Below are 18663 nucleotides of genomic sequence, written 5' to 3'. Positions count from 1 at the left end.
TCCATGCTGGATCAAATCATTTAGATCTGGAATATTTTTGCGAGTTTTTTTGTTGAATGAACAAACACTGTATGTTTGCAATGGAAGAATGTTGCATTCAAGGGTCCACATTGTTTTCAACCTCGGCAGGTCATATTGGTGAAGTCTCCCCCCAATAAATACTTGGAACAAATTGATCTCCTCACAAGTTGCTGCCTGTTCCAGTAATATCACTCTTCAGACTGCCACACCATCATGACTCCATCAGCGTTTCAGGAGCAGCCAGCTGTTCTCTGCACCAGGACCTGCTGATATCACCTGCCTTTCCCACCTCTCACTTTCAGTATTGCAAACAGGAAATGTTGCTTATTATTCTGTGTCATTGTATAATTCTGGTCTGGTATTATTATATTATTTACAACTTATTTACAAAACTACAAGGCAGAAACGATTTTAATAATAGTAACAGTTTAGAATAACAGAGACATTAATGCTGGGGTTACATGGCAAAGCAGTGGTATTACTAGAATAAACTATTTTAAAAAAAAGTGCACTTGAAGGAGAGGAATTATCAGTGAATCACAGGATAACAGAATGTGGGCTCACTGGCCGACCAGTTGCATTCATTTCTTAGAAACTCCCAAGATTTAAGACAGCTAACGTATTATAATTAAAGGCATTGCATAATGACAAGGAATTGCTAAAAAAAAAAAGTCATTAAAAATATTCCATAAACTTACAGCACTCACACTTGGAAATAGAGGAAGTAATATTCTGGCTTCCAGTGTGCCTCAGGGTAAAAATGGAAGGAAAGTTCTGTTGACTGAATTTAGTTAAAATTCCTTGGGTTGCCTGAACGATTGATTGTCAAAAAAGCAAAAAAAAAAAAAAAAAAAAAAAAAAAAAAAAGCAAAAAAACCCAGCAACATCTGAACAACAATACAAAAAGTCATAGTGATGGAAGAATATGTCAAACTGATTCGCATGACAGTTGCTGACAATGTTGCGTCATGATGTTGTAAGTACAGTATATTTCATAATAATCTTTTATCCACAGTTTAAGAACTTGATTCATTGCTGAAATGATCCATAAATGTCAGCTTCAATAGCACTGACTGCAACAGCTATTTGCATGCACGGCTTCCAGAGGAAAACTTCTATATCCAGTGGTTAACCAAATTCAACTGGACACAGGAGCCCACTAAAATCAGCTAGCCTTAAGCTTAATGGGGAGGGGGGGGATATATTTTGTTTGGTTTATTTTAGATGTAATTGAAGCCCTTTTGGTTTGGCCCAACACCAGCTTGGATGCTACTTGTATGAGATCAGAAGTGTGGTCTCAATTGTGCAATGTTTTGTAATATTTTGGAAAAATGATATGTATCACACAGCTTGTTCCAGAGCAAAAGGCAGTGATATAAAACTGTCTGAGTTTGAGCAACAAATTGGCTGCTGACTGCAGCCAAAACCTGCAATAATAATACACAAATAAAACAAAATAAAATAAAGAAAGGCAGAGAATATCCTGAAGACAACTATCCATCCTGCTGAAGAGTCCTTGAGCAACATGCTGGTTGTATGGTTGCTGCTCCGAGGCAGGAAGAAAAACAAATAATGTGTAAACTGTCAAAACTTAAAGCTGATGAAATGGGACCAATGAAGTTTGATTTTCGTTGTGCATGACAGCTACAGTAATAATATGAATGAGTTGTAACCAGAAAAATAATATTGCTATGATGTTGCTCCGAATTGGTTTTATTTTTCATGATCTAAAACAGTGTGTAAATTTAGAGGTGGACAAGAAGGTGCGTTTCTTTCTATAGGCTAGAACTCATTACCGTGTCCTTTTATTTTATTTCCCTCTTACTGTAGCGTCCTTATTGTCAGGTTTTAAAGCTCACTCTTTTCTGTAAATGTGTCGGCAAATACGTTTTTATGTCTTTTTCTGCCGAAGTGCTCTCAGTATGTCCTCTTGATGTAATTACTTTTTGAATTTTCTTCAATAATATGCATTTGTTTTCGCCCCGCAGCTGTGGCCCCGAGTGTTTGATTTCACGGCTTTCTTTATCTCACTTAAGCCACACGGTGTGAAATTGAGGTCAAATGAATGTATTTGATTCCAATAAAACAAAACAAAGGGCGCATCAATGCATCTTGGTTGCACATTTCAATTGCAAGTGCAACATCACATGCGCTAGGTGGTGCACTGTGTAAGTGAGCAAGTTTATAGGGTTTGATCACTGGGAACAAAATCTGTTGCTCAGTAGCGCCACTTGCGCTGGCCTAGCGGCAATACCTATCAGTCTTGTGTTATTACAGCCCTCATGACCACGACGGTGTCAAGGTAGCCATACCAAAAAACGGAACGTCTTGTCAGGACTGTCAAAATAAAAGGCGCACAACAATAACATGTTACAGCACTTTTTTTTCACACAAACTACCCAAAGAAAATCAAGTATATTATTCCATTAATTAAACATAAAAATTATATTTCGTTTTTTCTAATGTTATGTGCATATCATTAGTCATAACCGTAAATAACACAATTCTTCCGTTTTACTTTGCCGGAAATGTTGCCTACTTTCTGACGTGTGTCTGTGTGTCGCAGGTTAGCTTGACAAAGCTCTGACCACGAATGAGCCAATAGGCTGTGGAAGGCAGAGTTGTCCCTGTGGCCGCCATTAAAGAAAGGAATCCATGAATTCAAATGGAAACCAACAGGAACCGAGGCTGAAAAAAATGATCGAAATTATCGTAGAAATATAGGCCGATGCCAGATTTCGAGTGGTTTTTATAGGATGTGTTTCATTTTTAGACTAATTTTTGCAATGGAGGAGTAAGACAGGACGTTTTTATTTTTTTAAGCAGAGACCGTTTTAGGGCTAAGGGGGAGGGGGAGAGTTGCTTCTTTGCTCTCCTTTTCTTTTTGTTTTATGAACATTTTTCGCTCCCTTTAATTTGCTTTTACTGTGTGCTTTTGAGATGTCTACGTAAAGACCACACAGTCTCTTTTATCCGCTTTTAGCTCCGGCGGGGGAACTGCAATCGGAAGGTTGTTGAATTAACTATCCTCCAGCCAAATGTTACAAAATATATTTCTCGTTGATTAAGCCTGCACATCTGAGAAAACACAAATCCGCAAATTGTTCTTTATTTCCCGGGAAGTGAAACGATGGAGAGTTGGACCTCGCACTGAAGAAGGATGAGTTCTTGTTATGTACCAAACGGGGCCAGCTTGGAGGATTGCCATTCCAATCTATTCTGTCTGGTAAGAGATTTAAAACTAAAGGAAAGCAGCCATTTTTAACTAGCTGAACAGGGGCTAAGCTAACGTTAGCCACACAGGCATCAGTTGATAGGAGCTTAGCTAGGCTTACGGCCCTGTCGAGCTGACATCATTTCAGGACAACAAGATACCCTAGTTCGCTAATGTTCCCTCGTTCCCTTGTTTTAACACCTTGACACTGAGTTAAAACGGCCAGTCTATCACAATGCTCTTTCCGCCACATTTCCATTTTTCCACTCGCAAACCAAACACTCAAGGTTAACGCCACTCGCTTGTTAAGCTTCATTTACTACATTTCTCCGGACAGACAGCAACATATCGCCTGTTAGCACGGAAATAACTGTTGTGCATTTTGCTGCCAAAAACACGGCCGTGTTTCCCAACGAGTTAGTTGTTGTGGCACTTTCTCCCTTTCGCCTCAACACCTTGTTTATTATTAACTTCCTATCTCGTTCTCGTTACATCTGCCCCATGTTTTATCAAGTGGTGAGCCGTAAACCAAACACTTCACGCACCGGGCTGGCGGCGTGAACTTGTGTCCCTGAGTCTGCTTCATGCTTTTGCTGTGAAATGTTGTGTTTCTGGAAAACTGAAAACTCTTGGAGGAATGAATGTCAATGGCCAACTTGCACAGCTCGTCGGTGAAAGCACGCCCCTCATGCTTTGCCGACAAAGCTCTTTTTTTTTTTTTTGTGGCAAGCATTTAACAGTATGTGTTTGCAAGCCTGAGTTATTTCTATAATGTGTCATCTTGTTTGTCAGTGGCTTAATCTCCTTGGACTTGATTTTCTAGTATTCACACCAACTAGGGCACAGGCCCCAGGCTGATTATATAATCTCTGGCACACATTCCTGGGCATTACAAACATCTAGGTAACCACATATCTACGATAGACTTTCTACTACTATCAACTACACTGTACACTGGGATGGGGTGTATAACGTGCTCCTCTGTTTGTCTGTCTCTGAATATCTGTATCATAGTATCATGTTGTCACTTGTGGTCAGGTGACATTAACCCAAGTAGTTGTGGTTGGGATCCTACTTGGAGTTCTTTAAATCCCTTGTGAGATAAATAGTGCCGTGGGCCTCCGCAGTGTATGTAAAGGTGTTACTTCAGTGTACAGTTCCTCCTCAGGCCAGACAATCAGGACCACGGTCTGAGTGTGTTTGTTGTTGCAGTTAATTGGCTTGTCAGCACGCTTAACGACAATTTCACTCATAGATTAGCCAAAGAGTGTAATGCTACCTCCACGAGCTCCTCCGAACATCCTGTCTCCACAGTTGCAAGTTGGCGACGTGATTTGTCAGATGTTAAAAGTAGATATTTGTTAGAGATTAAATGACAAGGAAGCACTTTGTGGTGCAGTGGAAGTTAAAGACCACAAAGTGCATCGACCCGAGATTGATTTGTTAATATATGTGTGCAAAATGACATTAAAAGTTAAGCGAGGAGTGAGAGGAGGAATGCAGCAATAGTAATGTTGACATAGAATGTAGTATAATAACAATATAGTGAAATACTACACTGCTTTTACCACAAATTGACACAGCTTCCAAGCTGTCCGCCCCCTAAAGGTAACATTTCATTGCAGAAAATCCCCACTCTCTCAGTACTACTTAGTTGGGTCGATTGTGTGTGCTGAACTCGTAATTACAATGTTTACGGCAGAACTTGAAGGCAGCGTTGGCTACAGTGGACAGGCGAGGTAGAGGCTGGTAGTTGTGGTGCTGTGCCTGTCTGGCTGACATTTTCCTGCACACTGAGACTAAGCATAACACCACTGCTGTTATGACTCACTCACTGAACAGACTCCACTTTGTGGTTTTATGGTGAAAGAATGCGAACACATTGTGGTACTTTTTCCCCCCTTCGTTTTTCAGAGGATAGTCTTCTCTGGAGTATGATACTACTTGTTGCATACTTTTTTTTTTTTTTTGCATTTTAAAGGGAGCTTATTGGATTTAATGCATAGCGTGAGCCGGTTGATTTGTTCCTGTGTTATGCACCTATGGAGCTGGCATTTTGTGACGTGTAGTTTGAGCTGCCATGCATTTCGGCATCGGAGGAGGTTCAAACATTTTTTTTAAAAATCACTTGGCAAAAGTCTTGAGTTTGGTGATAGCATCTAATGTGCCACACAATAAATTAACAAGAGCTGTGTATCCAGCAGCTCAAATGAAACTGAAGAATTTGCATTCCACTAAACCAGAAATGCAAAGGCACACTTGTTAGTTTCACATTTGCTCCATGACAGGGTTAACTGAGAAAGGTGACAGGAAAAGAGACTTGGTTGTGGAGGAGCATCTGCAACATGATTTGAGCAGCTTCACCTGTTGCTTGTCTCGTATCTTGAAAGGCAGGAAGGCAGCTGTTTGGACACAGTGTTCCCGACTCAGACCCAGAACCCAAAGTGGCCAGAGGGAAGGTGAGCAGCTGGTAAAATCAGGGGTCGCAACCCCCCCCCAAGTACGCGTCACCTCAGGAAAACTTCCTGGCTGTATCCAGTGGCTTTGGTCTTAAATTCCCTCCTAATGCAGCACTGTGATTTTTGGCTTTGGCTCATGAAACATAAAACCCCCGACCCACAAACAGTTTCTCACATACCTTAACATTTATGAAGACACAGGCTGAGGGAAAACCTTGTAGATTCATAGCAGTGCATCAAGTGTTTGAGGCACACTCGTGTGCAGAGCCTGGAAAGCATGAACGTTGGAAGGAAATGCACAGATATCTTTGGCAGCCTCTGTTTTTGCACACAGGCTGCCACTAATTTATTTTGAAAGGACAGACAGAACAACTGCAGAAGGCACATTTATCCTTGATAGAGCAGTCTGCCTCTTGGATATTGTTGATGAGGAGTGGAGGACTGACGTGTCTAGTCTTTGACAGAGGGGCAATTCAGTTCTGCCTCTTCAAGCTCAGGAGTATGTAAGGACAAAGTTAATATTTTGTTTGTCGTCTGTAGTTTGGTTTGCATTTTGTGCGTTTGACATTTCTAACAAAAACATTACAAGCAGTGTGACTTGCTTTCTACACCACAACTGCTGATGAAAATGCAGTTTAACGACAGTTTAATTCCTAAATAATGCAGCCTACTGTAAATCTGTGCAACCGGAGAGATTGCTTGTTCAAGAAATAGACCTTGGGAATGATGTGTAAAGGTTATACGGCATTCAACAAAACATGAGTGAATGTACTTTCTTTATTGACATTGTACAAGATGCGTTGTGTTGCCAGAGTTAATTGCAGTGTTTCTGAATATGCTCCCTATCAGTCTTTTTCTGTTTCAAACCCAGAATTTGGCCGCTCAGCAGGTCTACGAACTTTTAGTGTTTCAAAAGGAACATTTGGGTTTATTCGATTGTCTGGGGAATCGTAGATAAACACATTTTCAGTCTTCATCATTAGCTACATCCTCTGTGAATCAGCAGTGTAAATACGTATTTCCTGTGGAAACAAAACAGATTGTACTTGAAGTCTTGTGAGGAGGCCTGCTTCATTGAAAGTGACTTTTTTTTTTTTTTTTGTCTGAGTCTGTCCGATAAGCTCAGCAGGTTCAGATGTGTGTCATCAAAATGAACTCATCCACATCACGAGCTGCTTTGCAACACTTTCTCACTTTTCTCAAACATTGTAGTCACTTAAAAACTTCATGGAGTTTCTGTTTGAGTCCAGTTTGAGCCCACCGTCTCGCCGCATCCGCTCAGTATGAAGCTCAGCATCTCACTGGAAGTGTGAGGACTCCAGTTGAAACTTGTTGGCCTTGTGCTCTCGAGCATCCAAGCAGCGCAGAACAAGTTTGGAATTTTCAGAGTTCATGTTTTATTTTAGTTTTGACTTTTGCGAGTTTAGTTTTAGTTGGTTTTCAGAATGGGTTTGCTTGCCTAAGGTTAGTTTCAGGTTCACAGGAAGATTTAGTTTAGATTTTTTTTAGTTTTACAGTAATTTTAGTTTGTTCCTTTTTAGGCCAGGCGCAGTGTGTCAGAAGTATGGAGCTAATACATTCACAAAATGTGCTACTAAATGCTTCAAATTCAAATATTTGCATTTATGATCTATGTATTTATGTAGCACGAGGGGCTGCAACTTTCCTTTTGTTGCAAAATGACAGTAAATGAACCTTGATACCGCATTGCTAAAAACACCTAAAACTGAAATGAATTTCCATCCATATTTATTTAATTTTAATTAGTTTCCTAACCAGGTAATATCATTTTAGCTGAGTTTTATTTAAAAAAAAAAAAAATAATAAATTTAAATTTACTTTTAGTTACAACAGCTTTTTTTCAACACTTACTTTCTTTTTCATTTCAGTTTTAATTCATGATAAGCAGAAGAGGAAAAGCCTGCTCTGGATGTCGGCGAGCGCTTCAGTTCCTCACCGCGGCTGATTATTCTCACATTTTGGATAAGGATCTATCAAAAGCTATAATGATGTTGTAATTTCATGTCATTTATTGCAGAGACAAATGTTTAGAAAGAATGGAGATGGTTTTGACAGGTTGGAGAGATGTCAGATACAGACTTAAAATAACAAACACAGTTCATTCAGTAAGTCTTTACTGAGGACGGTTGCTTGTTGACATTTGGTTTCACTTTTTTCCACGTCACAGTTGCTGTAGTGAAGGTTTTTTTGCGCTGTCTAAGATTCATAATGTATTCAATTTCCTACTTGGCAGAGAAACTGCAGCATAGATGCAAACATCCGAATAGTGACAGAAACAGTCGCAAAAAAAGGTGATGAATCGAACTGTAAAGTAAGATGAAGAGTCGAGCCTTCTGCTCTTGTAGGCTGTTGTATTTCATTCACACGTTAACAGCGCAGCAGCAGCATTAATCAGTATTTTGGCTATGACTGCTACTACAGTAGCTGAATCTCAGATATGAACCAGGTCAAAGTTTCAGTGGCCACAGGATGTGGTCGCTTGGTTCAAGTTGCCCCACGTGTACAGTTGTTCTGGAGTAAATGTAGTTAATAACAAGACGCATGTCAGTGTTTCCTCTGCTGCCGTTTGAAAGGTCCCCTGATCCCTGGCTGACTTTCATCTAAACTATTTAACCTTCTCATGACCACATGTGCAGGGAGGTGCTTGTTTGCTTGGATTTGAAGAAAGCAATATGACTGTTGCTTTTTGTTCATCATCTTTGCGACAGCATACACCAGCTCAACCTGTATTTGCCTGCTGAGAAAGTCTGACACGCAAGTGTTTATTTATTTTCTAATTGTTGTTCCTTAAGTAACTCATGGTTAATTGCTATTGCAAGTTGTCACGTGTCAATTCTTAATTGATTGACTCATCAATTAATGGTGTAATTGCTTCAGAGCAGATCTTACCTGCTTAAAGGGCCAGTGTGTAGGATTTAGGGGGAGTGGACAAGGACAAGCCAAACACTGGCACCAGAGAGCGCCTTTCGCATTTTTGCATCTTAGGTGAGGGTGAGGCCAAGTGTTTCAGTTGGCTGCAATCTGCGACCTCACCTGCCACTGAATCCTACATGTTGGACCTTTAAAGGCTCTGCTCAAATGTTTTTTTGGTAGGGGTTGTTTACATAGAAGAAGATACAGGAGGAAATGTTGAGGTTGAAAAGGCTTTTAACTATTATTTTGATTGTCGATTAATCTGTCTATTATTTTCTCGATTAATCAGTCGTTTGGTCTGTAAAATGTCAGAAAATGGTGAAAAATGTCAATTAGTGTTTCCCAAAATCCTAAGATGACAACGTCAAACATCTTGTTTTATCCACAACCCAAAGATCTTCAGGTTACTGCCATGGAGGAGTAAAACCACAAAACATCCACATTTAAGAAGCAGGAATCAGAGAATTTACTCTTTTTTTTGTCCCTCAGTAAGAAATTGCTCAAATCGATTGCAGCTCTACTTTTAAACCCTCTATGATGCGAATCCGAGACAATGCACTCAGACCTCGACAATAACAAATGTAGCTGTATTTACTTTTGTAGTATTCAAGCTGAACTCTGCTAATGTACATGTGCTAAGTGGTTGTTAGTTACAGTTAGGTTGTCTTATAAGGCCACTTTTAAAACATAGTGAATTTATAAAGGCCATTTCAGACAAAACAAGCAAATGTGGATACTATTAGGAAACAAAAATTAATGCAAATAATTGTAACTAATATAGATGAAATAATTTTAGATATGAGTAAGTGTGGAAGTGTGGCGTTGGCCTCAAAGGGGCCAGTTGTTACTGAAACGCCTATTTGAATAAAAGTCATGCTTGATGCCTGCCTGTCTGTGAGCAGCACATAATCACATCTAAAAGTGTGAGTGGCCGATAATAAAATCTATGGGCCACTTGTGAGCAAAACCATTTATATGATGAAACACACCAATACCGCTGGGGACTGGCCTCGGTCAGTAAGATGATGTGGCTGTTCACTTGCTAATTACGTATCTGTACTGCTTATGAGCTGGTTTCACAGTTAACTGTTGTCCCCACTCTCTTTGCATCGTGTGCACAGATGTTTCCTAGCAAGACGCAGGTGTAACGTGCTTCTCACACTCCAGCAGGAAGCCTAACTGCTGCAGCTCTGTCGTTAGATGCAGATCTAGCTCTGCTGTTTGCACCTTGGAGCTTGACCTCAGCATGTGCAGCAGCTATTGAATTCCTTAGGAGCCAGACTGTTGATCAGAGATCATCGTGACACTACAATGAAATCTTGGGATTTTGTATGCTTGCCACACTTTCCCCCTTGAGTTAGTGTTGGAGAATAAATGAAATGAAGCTTTCTTTTTATTGATGACGCCTTTATGTTTGCCGTGGGGTGTTAGTTCGACATGCACAGGAGTCAAAAATACAGTCAAAACTCTTTTTAACCTCAGGTTTATGAACGATTTGTCCACCTGTGTCTCTACTCACTACGTCTTATGGTATTCTAACTTGTTGTGATCCAGCTCTGCTCCAGCTGACGCCACACAATGCTCTGTTTTGACAGTCCCCAACCCCCACTACCACCATCACAACTAACACCACAAATCTCCCAGCTTATCCCTAGCCAGGCGAAAGACCACCGCTTCGCCACAACCACGGGTAATCACTTGTTCAGGCTCAGCGCCTCTGCACTTGAGTTAAGATATCCCCTGAATTGTAATGGATTAATTGGTTGAACATACAGAGGGACAGCTTGCCAACTCAGCCTGAATGGAAGAGGACTAAACGGCATGAAAATGAACAGTCCATGTTCGCACAGATTACTTGAAATGTCTACAAGGATAGATGGAGGGCTAAGATTGCCAGTGGAAATGGGCATGTGCACCTAAAGCATCGTGTGTGTGTTTTGTGGTAGTTAGTGTGTGTATGCACGTGTGTGTTTAGAGAGACATGGGTAGTCTGTCGGCGCTCGGGTGATAAGCAGCAGTGCTAGCTAGCAGTGGAGCGTAATGTTCCTGCTTTAACACTTAATAACCCCGCCGGTGATTTACTGCCTATGAGGCTTTTTCCTGTGTGTTTTGTTCTCTCTATAAAAGCCAGACAGCGTTTATAGAAAGGCAACCCCCCCCCAGCACTCACCAATAATGAGGATTAAGGTGGTGAGACCACATTTACCAGCATTAGTTTTTTTCCTATTTATGTTTCGAACATGTTGTTCATGGTGATATTGAAAGCACCTGAAGCATAAGTACACAGTTCTTTGCAGAAACAAACAAATGTGCCAATTTTCAAGGGCAATTTCTCTTTGGAATCAACGCACAATGGTGCTCTATTTTCTTGTCATTTACTGTGTATCTTTCCATCTTTCGGTCGTCCCCTTCCTCTGTTTTTTTGTTCCCTTTTTCTTTCTTCAATTTTGACAGCCTGGGCATCTTGTTGTCAGAAGTAGTTGGTGGGTGAACTGCCCCATAAAAGAGGATTAATACCTACTCTTTACACCCTGCTCAGCACATGTTTACTCCAAGGTGCTGAGTGGACCCTGAAGCATTGACTCTGCACACTAACGGTCTCTTTTTCTCCCTTCCCCCCCTCCCTTGTCTTGCAGGCTGACTTGACAGGGATCAAATGGAAGAGGTTTGTGTGGCAGGGTCCCACCTCTGCACCCATCCTCTTCCCAGTGACAGAAGAGGACCCCATCCTGTGCAGCTTCAGCCGCTGCCTCAAGGCAGATGTGTTAAGCGTATGGCGGCGCAGCCAGCGGCAGGGCCGGAGGGAGCTTTGGCTCTTCTGGTGGGGGGATGACCCCAACTTTGCTGATCTCATCCACCACGAGCTTGCAGGTGGGTCCCATTGGCATACGCATAAGGACTGCGGATGGCAAATAGCGTTCATAGTCACATGGAACTGTTCGACTGTTCTTCAATCACACACACACACACACACACACAGAGTGAGGGTGCTTCCCTCTCAAATGACAACAAGAGCTGCATAGTTGTTGTAGACTTGTGATATGCTAGCATCTAGCTGTCCTGTCTCACCATAGTTGGGAAGGCACTGGTTTCTCGAGCGGTCCTGACAGTCACTGCTCTGCTGATGAAGGGTAGTAGTGAGATTTTCTGGTGGCATTCTGAAACTTTATTTCTTCTTTAGCAGTGAACACACAGCCTATAACAATAAAAGGCTGCAACTTGAATTTATCTGGACACTTGCGCACCAACTATTATAACTCACTACCTCTAGCATGTGCTTCACGGTGGCTGCGATAACATGCAAGCACCCTACTCTTCACTCTCACACATGAGAGAGACGACTGCTGCTACTACTAAAACAAGAGAAAATATATTTTTAAGGCAGTTGTTGTAACTTAATGACTATTCGAAAATTCAAAAACATGACCCATCCCTAATAAGGACATCATTTAGCCTGTGCCGGTACATCCTCTTTATGCTGCTTCCTCACTACATGGAGGTCAGAGGTCAGGGTCAGCTGCTGGACGACACCCTGGGTACATGTAGGCATTCACTGTTCAATGGGAGTTCTGACATAGAAGTGCTTGTTATCGTTAAAGAATAGTTAACTTACCTCGCTGCTGCATGATAGTTAGGCAGATAGTCAGCCTAGTTAGTCTGTCTCGTTGTTTTGGCAAAGTTGATGATTAATAGAGAGAGGACTGCTATTCAATATTCCACTGCTCTGGTAAGAAAAATAATCCATGAATATGAAATTCACCTCCCCTACCAATACACCCTTTGTTGCATCCATTCAAGGTTATATAGCTAAAAGAGTGATGGCTGTAAAAGATAGCTGGAGGTGTAGAGGGCTCGCAGCTTTTGTAAAAGAAGTACTTGAACATCGATCACCGTGTCAAGCTATGTTATTGGCTGTACAATGAAAAATGATACAGATTTCATTGCTTGATTGTCAGGTAGGCACAGGGGAGATGCCCTGTATGTGAGAGCCTCGGGGAAGTGTTAAAATCTGTGTGATGTGATACCTCCCTAATGCCCGCTCTTACCCTCCTCTGACTGATGAGCTAGCCAGCCAGGCTGGTAGTGCCAACACCTGCAGGGCAACTCCCTCTTCCTGGAGACACTGTCTCATTATTGCATGTGTGTTTGAGAGAGGGGCATCATATGTAAGTGACCGCTGCCCTACAGCAGCTGAAGCAGCACTCTGCATTTTATTTATTTATCTTTTCTTCTTTTTACTGGAACAGGTAATCTAAAGTCGCATGTTGCCATTCCACAGAGGATGAGTAAGAAAGGAAGAAGGTATAGGAAAGTGAGCTCGGTCTGATTATAACTTGAGAGAGAAACACAGCATGCAGGAGCAGCCATGCAGAAATGAGGCAAATGCATTCACCCCCCACTTTCTTCTTTTCCCTCTTCGGTAACAGTAACATCAGAGGTGGAAGGTGGAAAAGGCCATCTTTATTCATGCTCTCTGCCATGCAGATTGAACTTTGGATTCTGAGCCAAGCACAGCCCGTCTGTGACCCTCCTTCATTATGGGACATTGTGCTTGAAGTGGACTCAAAATGGGAGCTGAAGGCTACGATGGGCAGCTCATTCAGGCCTAACGGGTCCTGGTAATTACCTGAAGCGTCTGGCTCAGGCCCTCTAATGGAGTGTGCTACATTTCAAGTAGGAGGGGATGGTATGGACAATCTATATTTGGAAATTGTTGGAGTCAGTGCAATGTTCTTACACTGGTTTTGAGGAGACTCAACGTGATATCTTTTGTATTTCAGGAGATAGAAATTATATAAGTGACTGTTGACCTGAAAATCAGCAGCACATCATCCTTCCAGGTATTTTAAAACCAAATGATGAATCATTTTTTAGCAGGACTCCTGGCAAGACTTGTTTCAGATGTGTTCCTTGAATTTTAGTGAAATCTACAGGGTATCTATTCCTCTTGAGAACGATCTTGATGTGGACAGTCACAGAGACATGCATCCCGGGCACCTGATGAGATTGTTCACACTCCCCGCTGCCCATGTTCAAACGTCTTGCACTCTGACTCAACTGTGTGTCGGCATGAATGGTTCCCAGATGGGCGGCGTAATCCATGTTTCCTGTTTTTGAAGCTGCTGTTCCTTTCTTTCTTGAGGAAGATGTCTTCCTCCTCCTTCTTGAGCCTTTTCCCCTCCTGTAGCGGCGGTGGGACTCTGTCAGTGAAATGAAGCAGAGCAGCCCCTCTAGATGGATCTTAAGTCAGCCGGAGGCCTTCTTTCTCTCATCCTCCTTCCATCCGATCTGCAGCTGCTGATCAGCGTGTTCAGGATGGTGTGTCCTGAGACCTGATAACACAGCTGAGACGTGGGATGGAGGAATGAAAGTTAAAAACAGTGCAGCACTGTGAATGTCTTCTGGGAGACACTGTCTGAAAACATGTGCAGTATCCCCATATATCAACAATATCGTGTCTCCCCTCTGGATGACCACCTGCCTTTCAGTTTGTCTGATCCGAACACCTACACACACTTTTTGGCTTCTGACATGGACAGACAACAGGTCGGACCCACAAGTTCTTTTCTAGCGTCATTGGGCCTTTATGGCAGGGCGCCCTCTGGTTTTCTCTCTGACCAGCTAACAGGGATTAAGGCGATGTCCTCCGAAACGCTGATAGAATAAAGAATTGAAGGTTGTCTTGGTCCCAAGCACCCGGATGGAAGATCACTGCTTTTGCAAAGTGTTTGCATGTGTGGATGATGATTGACAGTCTGTTGCGCTTGTGGCCTCTCCTGGGTGCTCTGCCTGTGAAGGCGTGAATCGGCAAACACCAGCTAGTGCTGGCAGGGCAGATGACAGCAGGATCCAGCCCAACACATGCACTCAACTTGAATGTCACAACTGTTGTCACCTTTTATATGCCACACTCACTTTTTCCCACTAGTTTGATGGAATTTTTTTCTTAGTTTTTTTTTTTTTTTTGAAGTCTTCAGTGCAATCTTGGTGGTAAACATGAAAATCCGCTCTTTTCCTTCCATTATAGCAGGCAGAAATGGCACTTGCTCATTCCCCCACCCCCCCCTCCACCCTCATTAGATTAGTGGTCTGTGAAAGTCTTTTAATTTTGAGCAAGTGCCATTTCTGTATACCAGTGTGCCAGTAATCCCTTCTTTCCAGGGAGATGAGGGGAGAAAGAGTGAGCTGGAGAGATGAGAGTAGTGAAGGGTGGAAAACTTGAGGGATCTTTTAACATCTGACGCTTAATCACCATTGAAGGAATGTAAGGGTAACCACCAAGCCCCTTCTCTCCTCTGTCGGACAACATGCCTTGCTCTACTAACACAACAAGAAAACCAATTCTAATCTTCCCCTGACCATGCACAGAAATTATTCCCAACAACTGAATGCCTTTGCTGAATTAACCCCCCAACCCCCAGTGGTTGCGCATAGCCGTGTATTTTTATGCAAATGCCTTGCTCCCTTCATTGTCCTCTCTCCTCAAAGGCTGGTGGAATCTCCTGACCAGGAGCATCCAAAGTAAAAGATAAATGGCTGCCCTTTTCTCACCTCAAAGACCCACTGATCTCTTTTTTTTTTTTTTTTTTTTTTTTTTTGGCGTAGAAATTAGGAATGGATGTCGGTCTGTGAGGGTAATTTCTCTGGTACATTTCTCCTAAGTTCTTACTCGTGTCTCCTGGTCCCTTTTCCCACCCTCCATGGTGTACTTCCCCTGTACGACAAAGTCCCTCTGGGGCTTCCTCTGCTGGCAGTTTGGCACCACGTTTCCCTCTCAGACCTTTCGTAATTCACTGTTCCCTCTGCTGTGTGCGACTCGAGAGTGGTCGGCTTCATGCTGCAGTCTTTCTTTACCTTTCTGATTGAAGTTGAAGTGGGACCACACATGAAGAAATCTTAAGCAAACCTCTGATTTGATGAAGACATTCAATTTTGGTGTTGCTATCTTGGAACTATGTGGGACATCTATCCATGCGTATTCCTCTGTTTGAGCCGTGATGAGTGCATTGTTTGGGATCCATCCACTGACTTCAATTTAGCAGCACCGTGTGCTCATGAGCTTGTTTTCCACAATGATCTTCTAACAGTTGTTTTAGTTTTGCAGTAATTCTTGGAATTTTTTTAAGCTTTGCCAAGTTCACGGGATTTTCTTCGTTCTTGTTTGACCTCTCTCCTCTGTGCCTATTTGAATCAAAGTGAAATAAAAACAACCCTGCTCTGCACCTCAGGGCAGAATACCCAGTTCCAAAGGGCATATTTCAGTAGTCTGTGAGGGCCGTGTTGACTGAAGGTTTCACTGTTTTACCAGACTTTTTTTTTTTCCTGTCTTCTGTGAAGTTTTCAGAATTATTGAACTGCCCTCATCTGTGAGAGATGCTCTGTTTGAAGCACTGCCGACAGAATGCAGATGTTTGTTGACAACAAATATCCACAGCATTCAAATGCTGAAACATCTGTTGAAATTAAGTCTCTGTGGCTTTTTTCCCTGCAGTGTTTTGAATTTTTTGTCGGTATGTATAATGACTGTGTGATTAGCCACCTGACCTAGGTGAAGATTTGGTGTAAAACAGACTGAAACCTTAAAAAAGAGAAAGATATTATTGATGGTTAGTTCATTTTACTGGTGAAACAAAGCAGCATGGGCAGACAAAGTTATTGGCGTGTTGGGATCCAAACAGATCTTCCTGACAGGCGATGTGTGGAATGCTAATGTTTGACACATGAAAGTCATATTCAGGTTTTTTTGTAATCGTAAATTACACAGCTGCGATTTTAAAACACCAATTGTATTAAATTCACTAGTTCATGTTTATTTGATTAGTGCTGCCCCCATGCAGCACTGTTTCTTTGTTTCCTAGTGCTCGTTTCCATCAGCCTGAAGCCCATCAGTGCAAGTATCTGCTTTTTCCCGCTTGTCTCCATTGCTGGATTTTCAGCATTAATCTTTATTACTTGACCGGCTTTGGCAATATGACAACGCAGGATCATATTTGTCTATTGCAGAGCCATATTCATACAGCAAAATGTCAAGCCATCACTTAAGAGGTTGTCTGAGTCTGCACTTGCAGTCCTATTTTAAAGATTGTTATGGCATATTTGCTCTCTTGGATAGGGACAGAAGCAATGACACACAGAAATGAATGTGATAAAGATTCAGTCCCACAATGATGTAAGGCCCATTGTATGCACAGCAGCCCAGCGGATGCCCCAGGCAAGGATTCAGAAAGGAGAAATGCCACTCACTCTTTAGAATTTCCAAATGTTATTGACTTGGACAGCCTGTGAAAGTCAAACTGAATTTTTGAAATCTCCACACTTCAGCTGTAAACATGGACAAAGGGTGTCCAAAAGCTTTAAAGTGGACAGTGAAAAGGGTGGGCTGTGGCGTCCTGGCTATGACTAAAACTAATTAAAAAACTGACTTAGAATACATAATTGGGACAGGAAACATTGCTTTCTGGAATGGCATTTAAGCACCCTGTTAATACTGTGAAAGCTTTATTTTCTCTTTACTTCGTCTCAGCGAGAGGCATTTTCTCATTTTTTTTTTAAGCTACTGAACAACACTGGAAACACTCTGAAACTACAGTTTGTTGGAACTACACACTGGTTTGGTGTAGCGCTGGTCACAGAGAAGCTGTGGATGTGTATCACCAAGATAATTGGTCAGTGATACACGCGGTTAACCTTGGCTTAGGATCTGTGGTACTTTTTTTTCCCCTTCAAAGACGCTTCTAAAGTTCAGTGTGCAACACAGAGAATGATGAATAGATAAACCCAGACCAGCTCTTAGGAGTTAAAAGTTGAGGAGGCCGATGGCTTTTGTGCTTGGGGATCAATTTTCCAGGGCTAATCTCCTGCCTGTGAACCACCCTCTGCTTTCCCCTTTTCCTCCTGCTCCATCTCCCTCTCTCGCTCTCTCTGATGGATCTCCATTGACCGGCACAGAGCACAGACTCTGCCATGCATGCAGCTCTGACCCATGGGTGCAGTCTCCCTCTTTTCTCTCTCTATCTGTCTCTCTTTTCCCTCTCTGCTCAAGAAATATTCATTAATTAGTAATGGAGACTTTACAGAGCACCGCTGGTTCTCTCTCTCCTTCCTTGCAGATAAGGAAGAAGAGGAGGTGGAGGAGAGGAGAAAACCTTCTGGCCAGGCTTGGTAGAATCCCCCTGAGCACAGTCGATCACAAGGCATTAATCTTGCTGTTAAATGACCGACTGCTGCTCTAATTGCTTATACACAGACGAGCGTGGGGGTGGTGGGGTGTGTGTGTGTGTGTGTGTGTGTGTGGGGTAAATTCCATAACTTTCTCAACAGTTTATATAGACTCCAGAAACGCTCAAGTGCCATTTTGTTGTATTTGAACATGTTTTTGGAAAAAGCAGAGTACTGATGGTGCATTGTGTTACAGGCAAGGTGTTGTGCGCTTTTGTTTCAAAAGGTGTTGTTACTTGCGAGAGGTAGAGTGTGAGTGTTCTTAATAGAGCTGCTGTGCTCCCGCTTAAGAGCTCTTATAAAGGTCAGCTCATCTGGGCCTGCGACACAGGAGGCAGAGACATGAAAGTGTCCCAGCCATCAGCTGAGCTCATAAATCTTTGTTTAAATGAGGCCACTCATCTTTCGCCCCGTGCACTGACCACCGCACACCATTCCCCACCCTCCCATCACATGTACACTCCCAAATCTGTTACCAAACTGGACTTTTGGGTCAGAAATGTAAAAGAAATTTTTACAACTACTATGGGTACCTCAGCTGTTCATTCTGATCCTTGACTACACTTTAACACTGCATGTGAGCACAAAACTGAAACAGCAGGCAGGCTTGCAAAACGCACATAGACTGCAGACAGTTTGAGTAATTTTAACGTTAATTCCTGCTTTTGCCAGAGCTGAAACATTTGTAGGTTTAATCTGCAGCTATTTCATTAGTTGTTTTAGTCAAAAATGCCAAGCATTCGCTGCTTTTCCCTGTCATATATGATGATGTATTTTGGACTCTTGATGCGATAAAACAAGCAGCTTGAAAATGCT

The 18663-nt window shown here is 42.2% G+C and overlaps 1 protein-coding gene across 1 annotated transcript in view; it reads left to right on the top strand.

The window, feature by feature from the left end:
• Positions 1 to 2638: 2638 nt before the first annotated feature.
• med13a (mediator complex subunit 13a) overlaps positions 2639 to 18663 on the top strand; it is a 68018-nt gene continuing 51993 nt past the window's right edge. The window contains exons 1-2 of the mRNA XM_076750196.1: positions 2639 to 3247; positions 11265 to 11499. Of these exons, the coding sequence (XP_076606311.1) occupies positions 3182 to 3247; positions 11265 to 11499 (301 nt within the window). The 5' untranslated portion in view covers positions 2639 to 3181. The remainder of the gene's footprint in view (positions 3248 to 11264; positions 11500 to 18663) is intronic.

Source organism: Chaetodon auriga, chromosome 15, assembly GCF_051107435.1.
Source record: "Chaetodon auriga isolate fChaAug3 chromosome 15, fChaAug3.hap1, whole genome shotgun sequence".
Classification (NCBI taxonomy): Eukaryota; Metazoa; Chordata; class Actinopteri; order Chaetodontiformes; family Chaetodontidae; genus Chaetodon; species Chaetodon auriga.
Note: the sequence above shows the minus strand (reverse complement) of the source record. Positions and strands in the feature narration are given on the sequence as shown.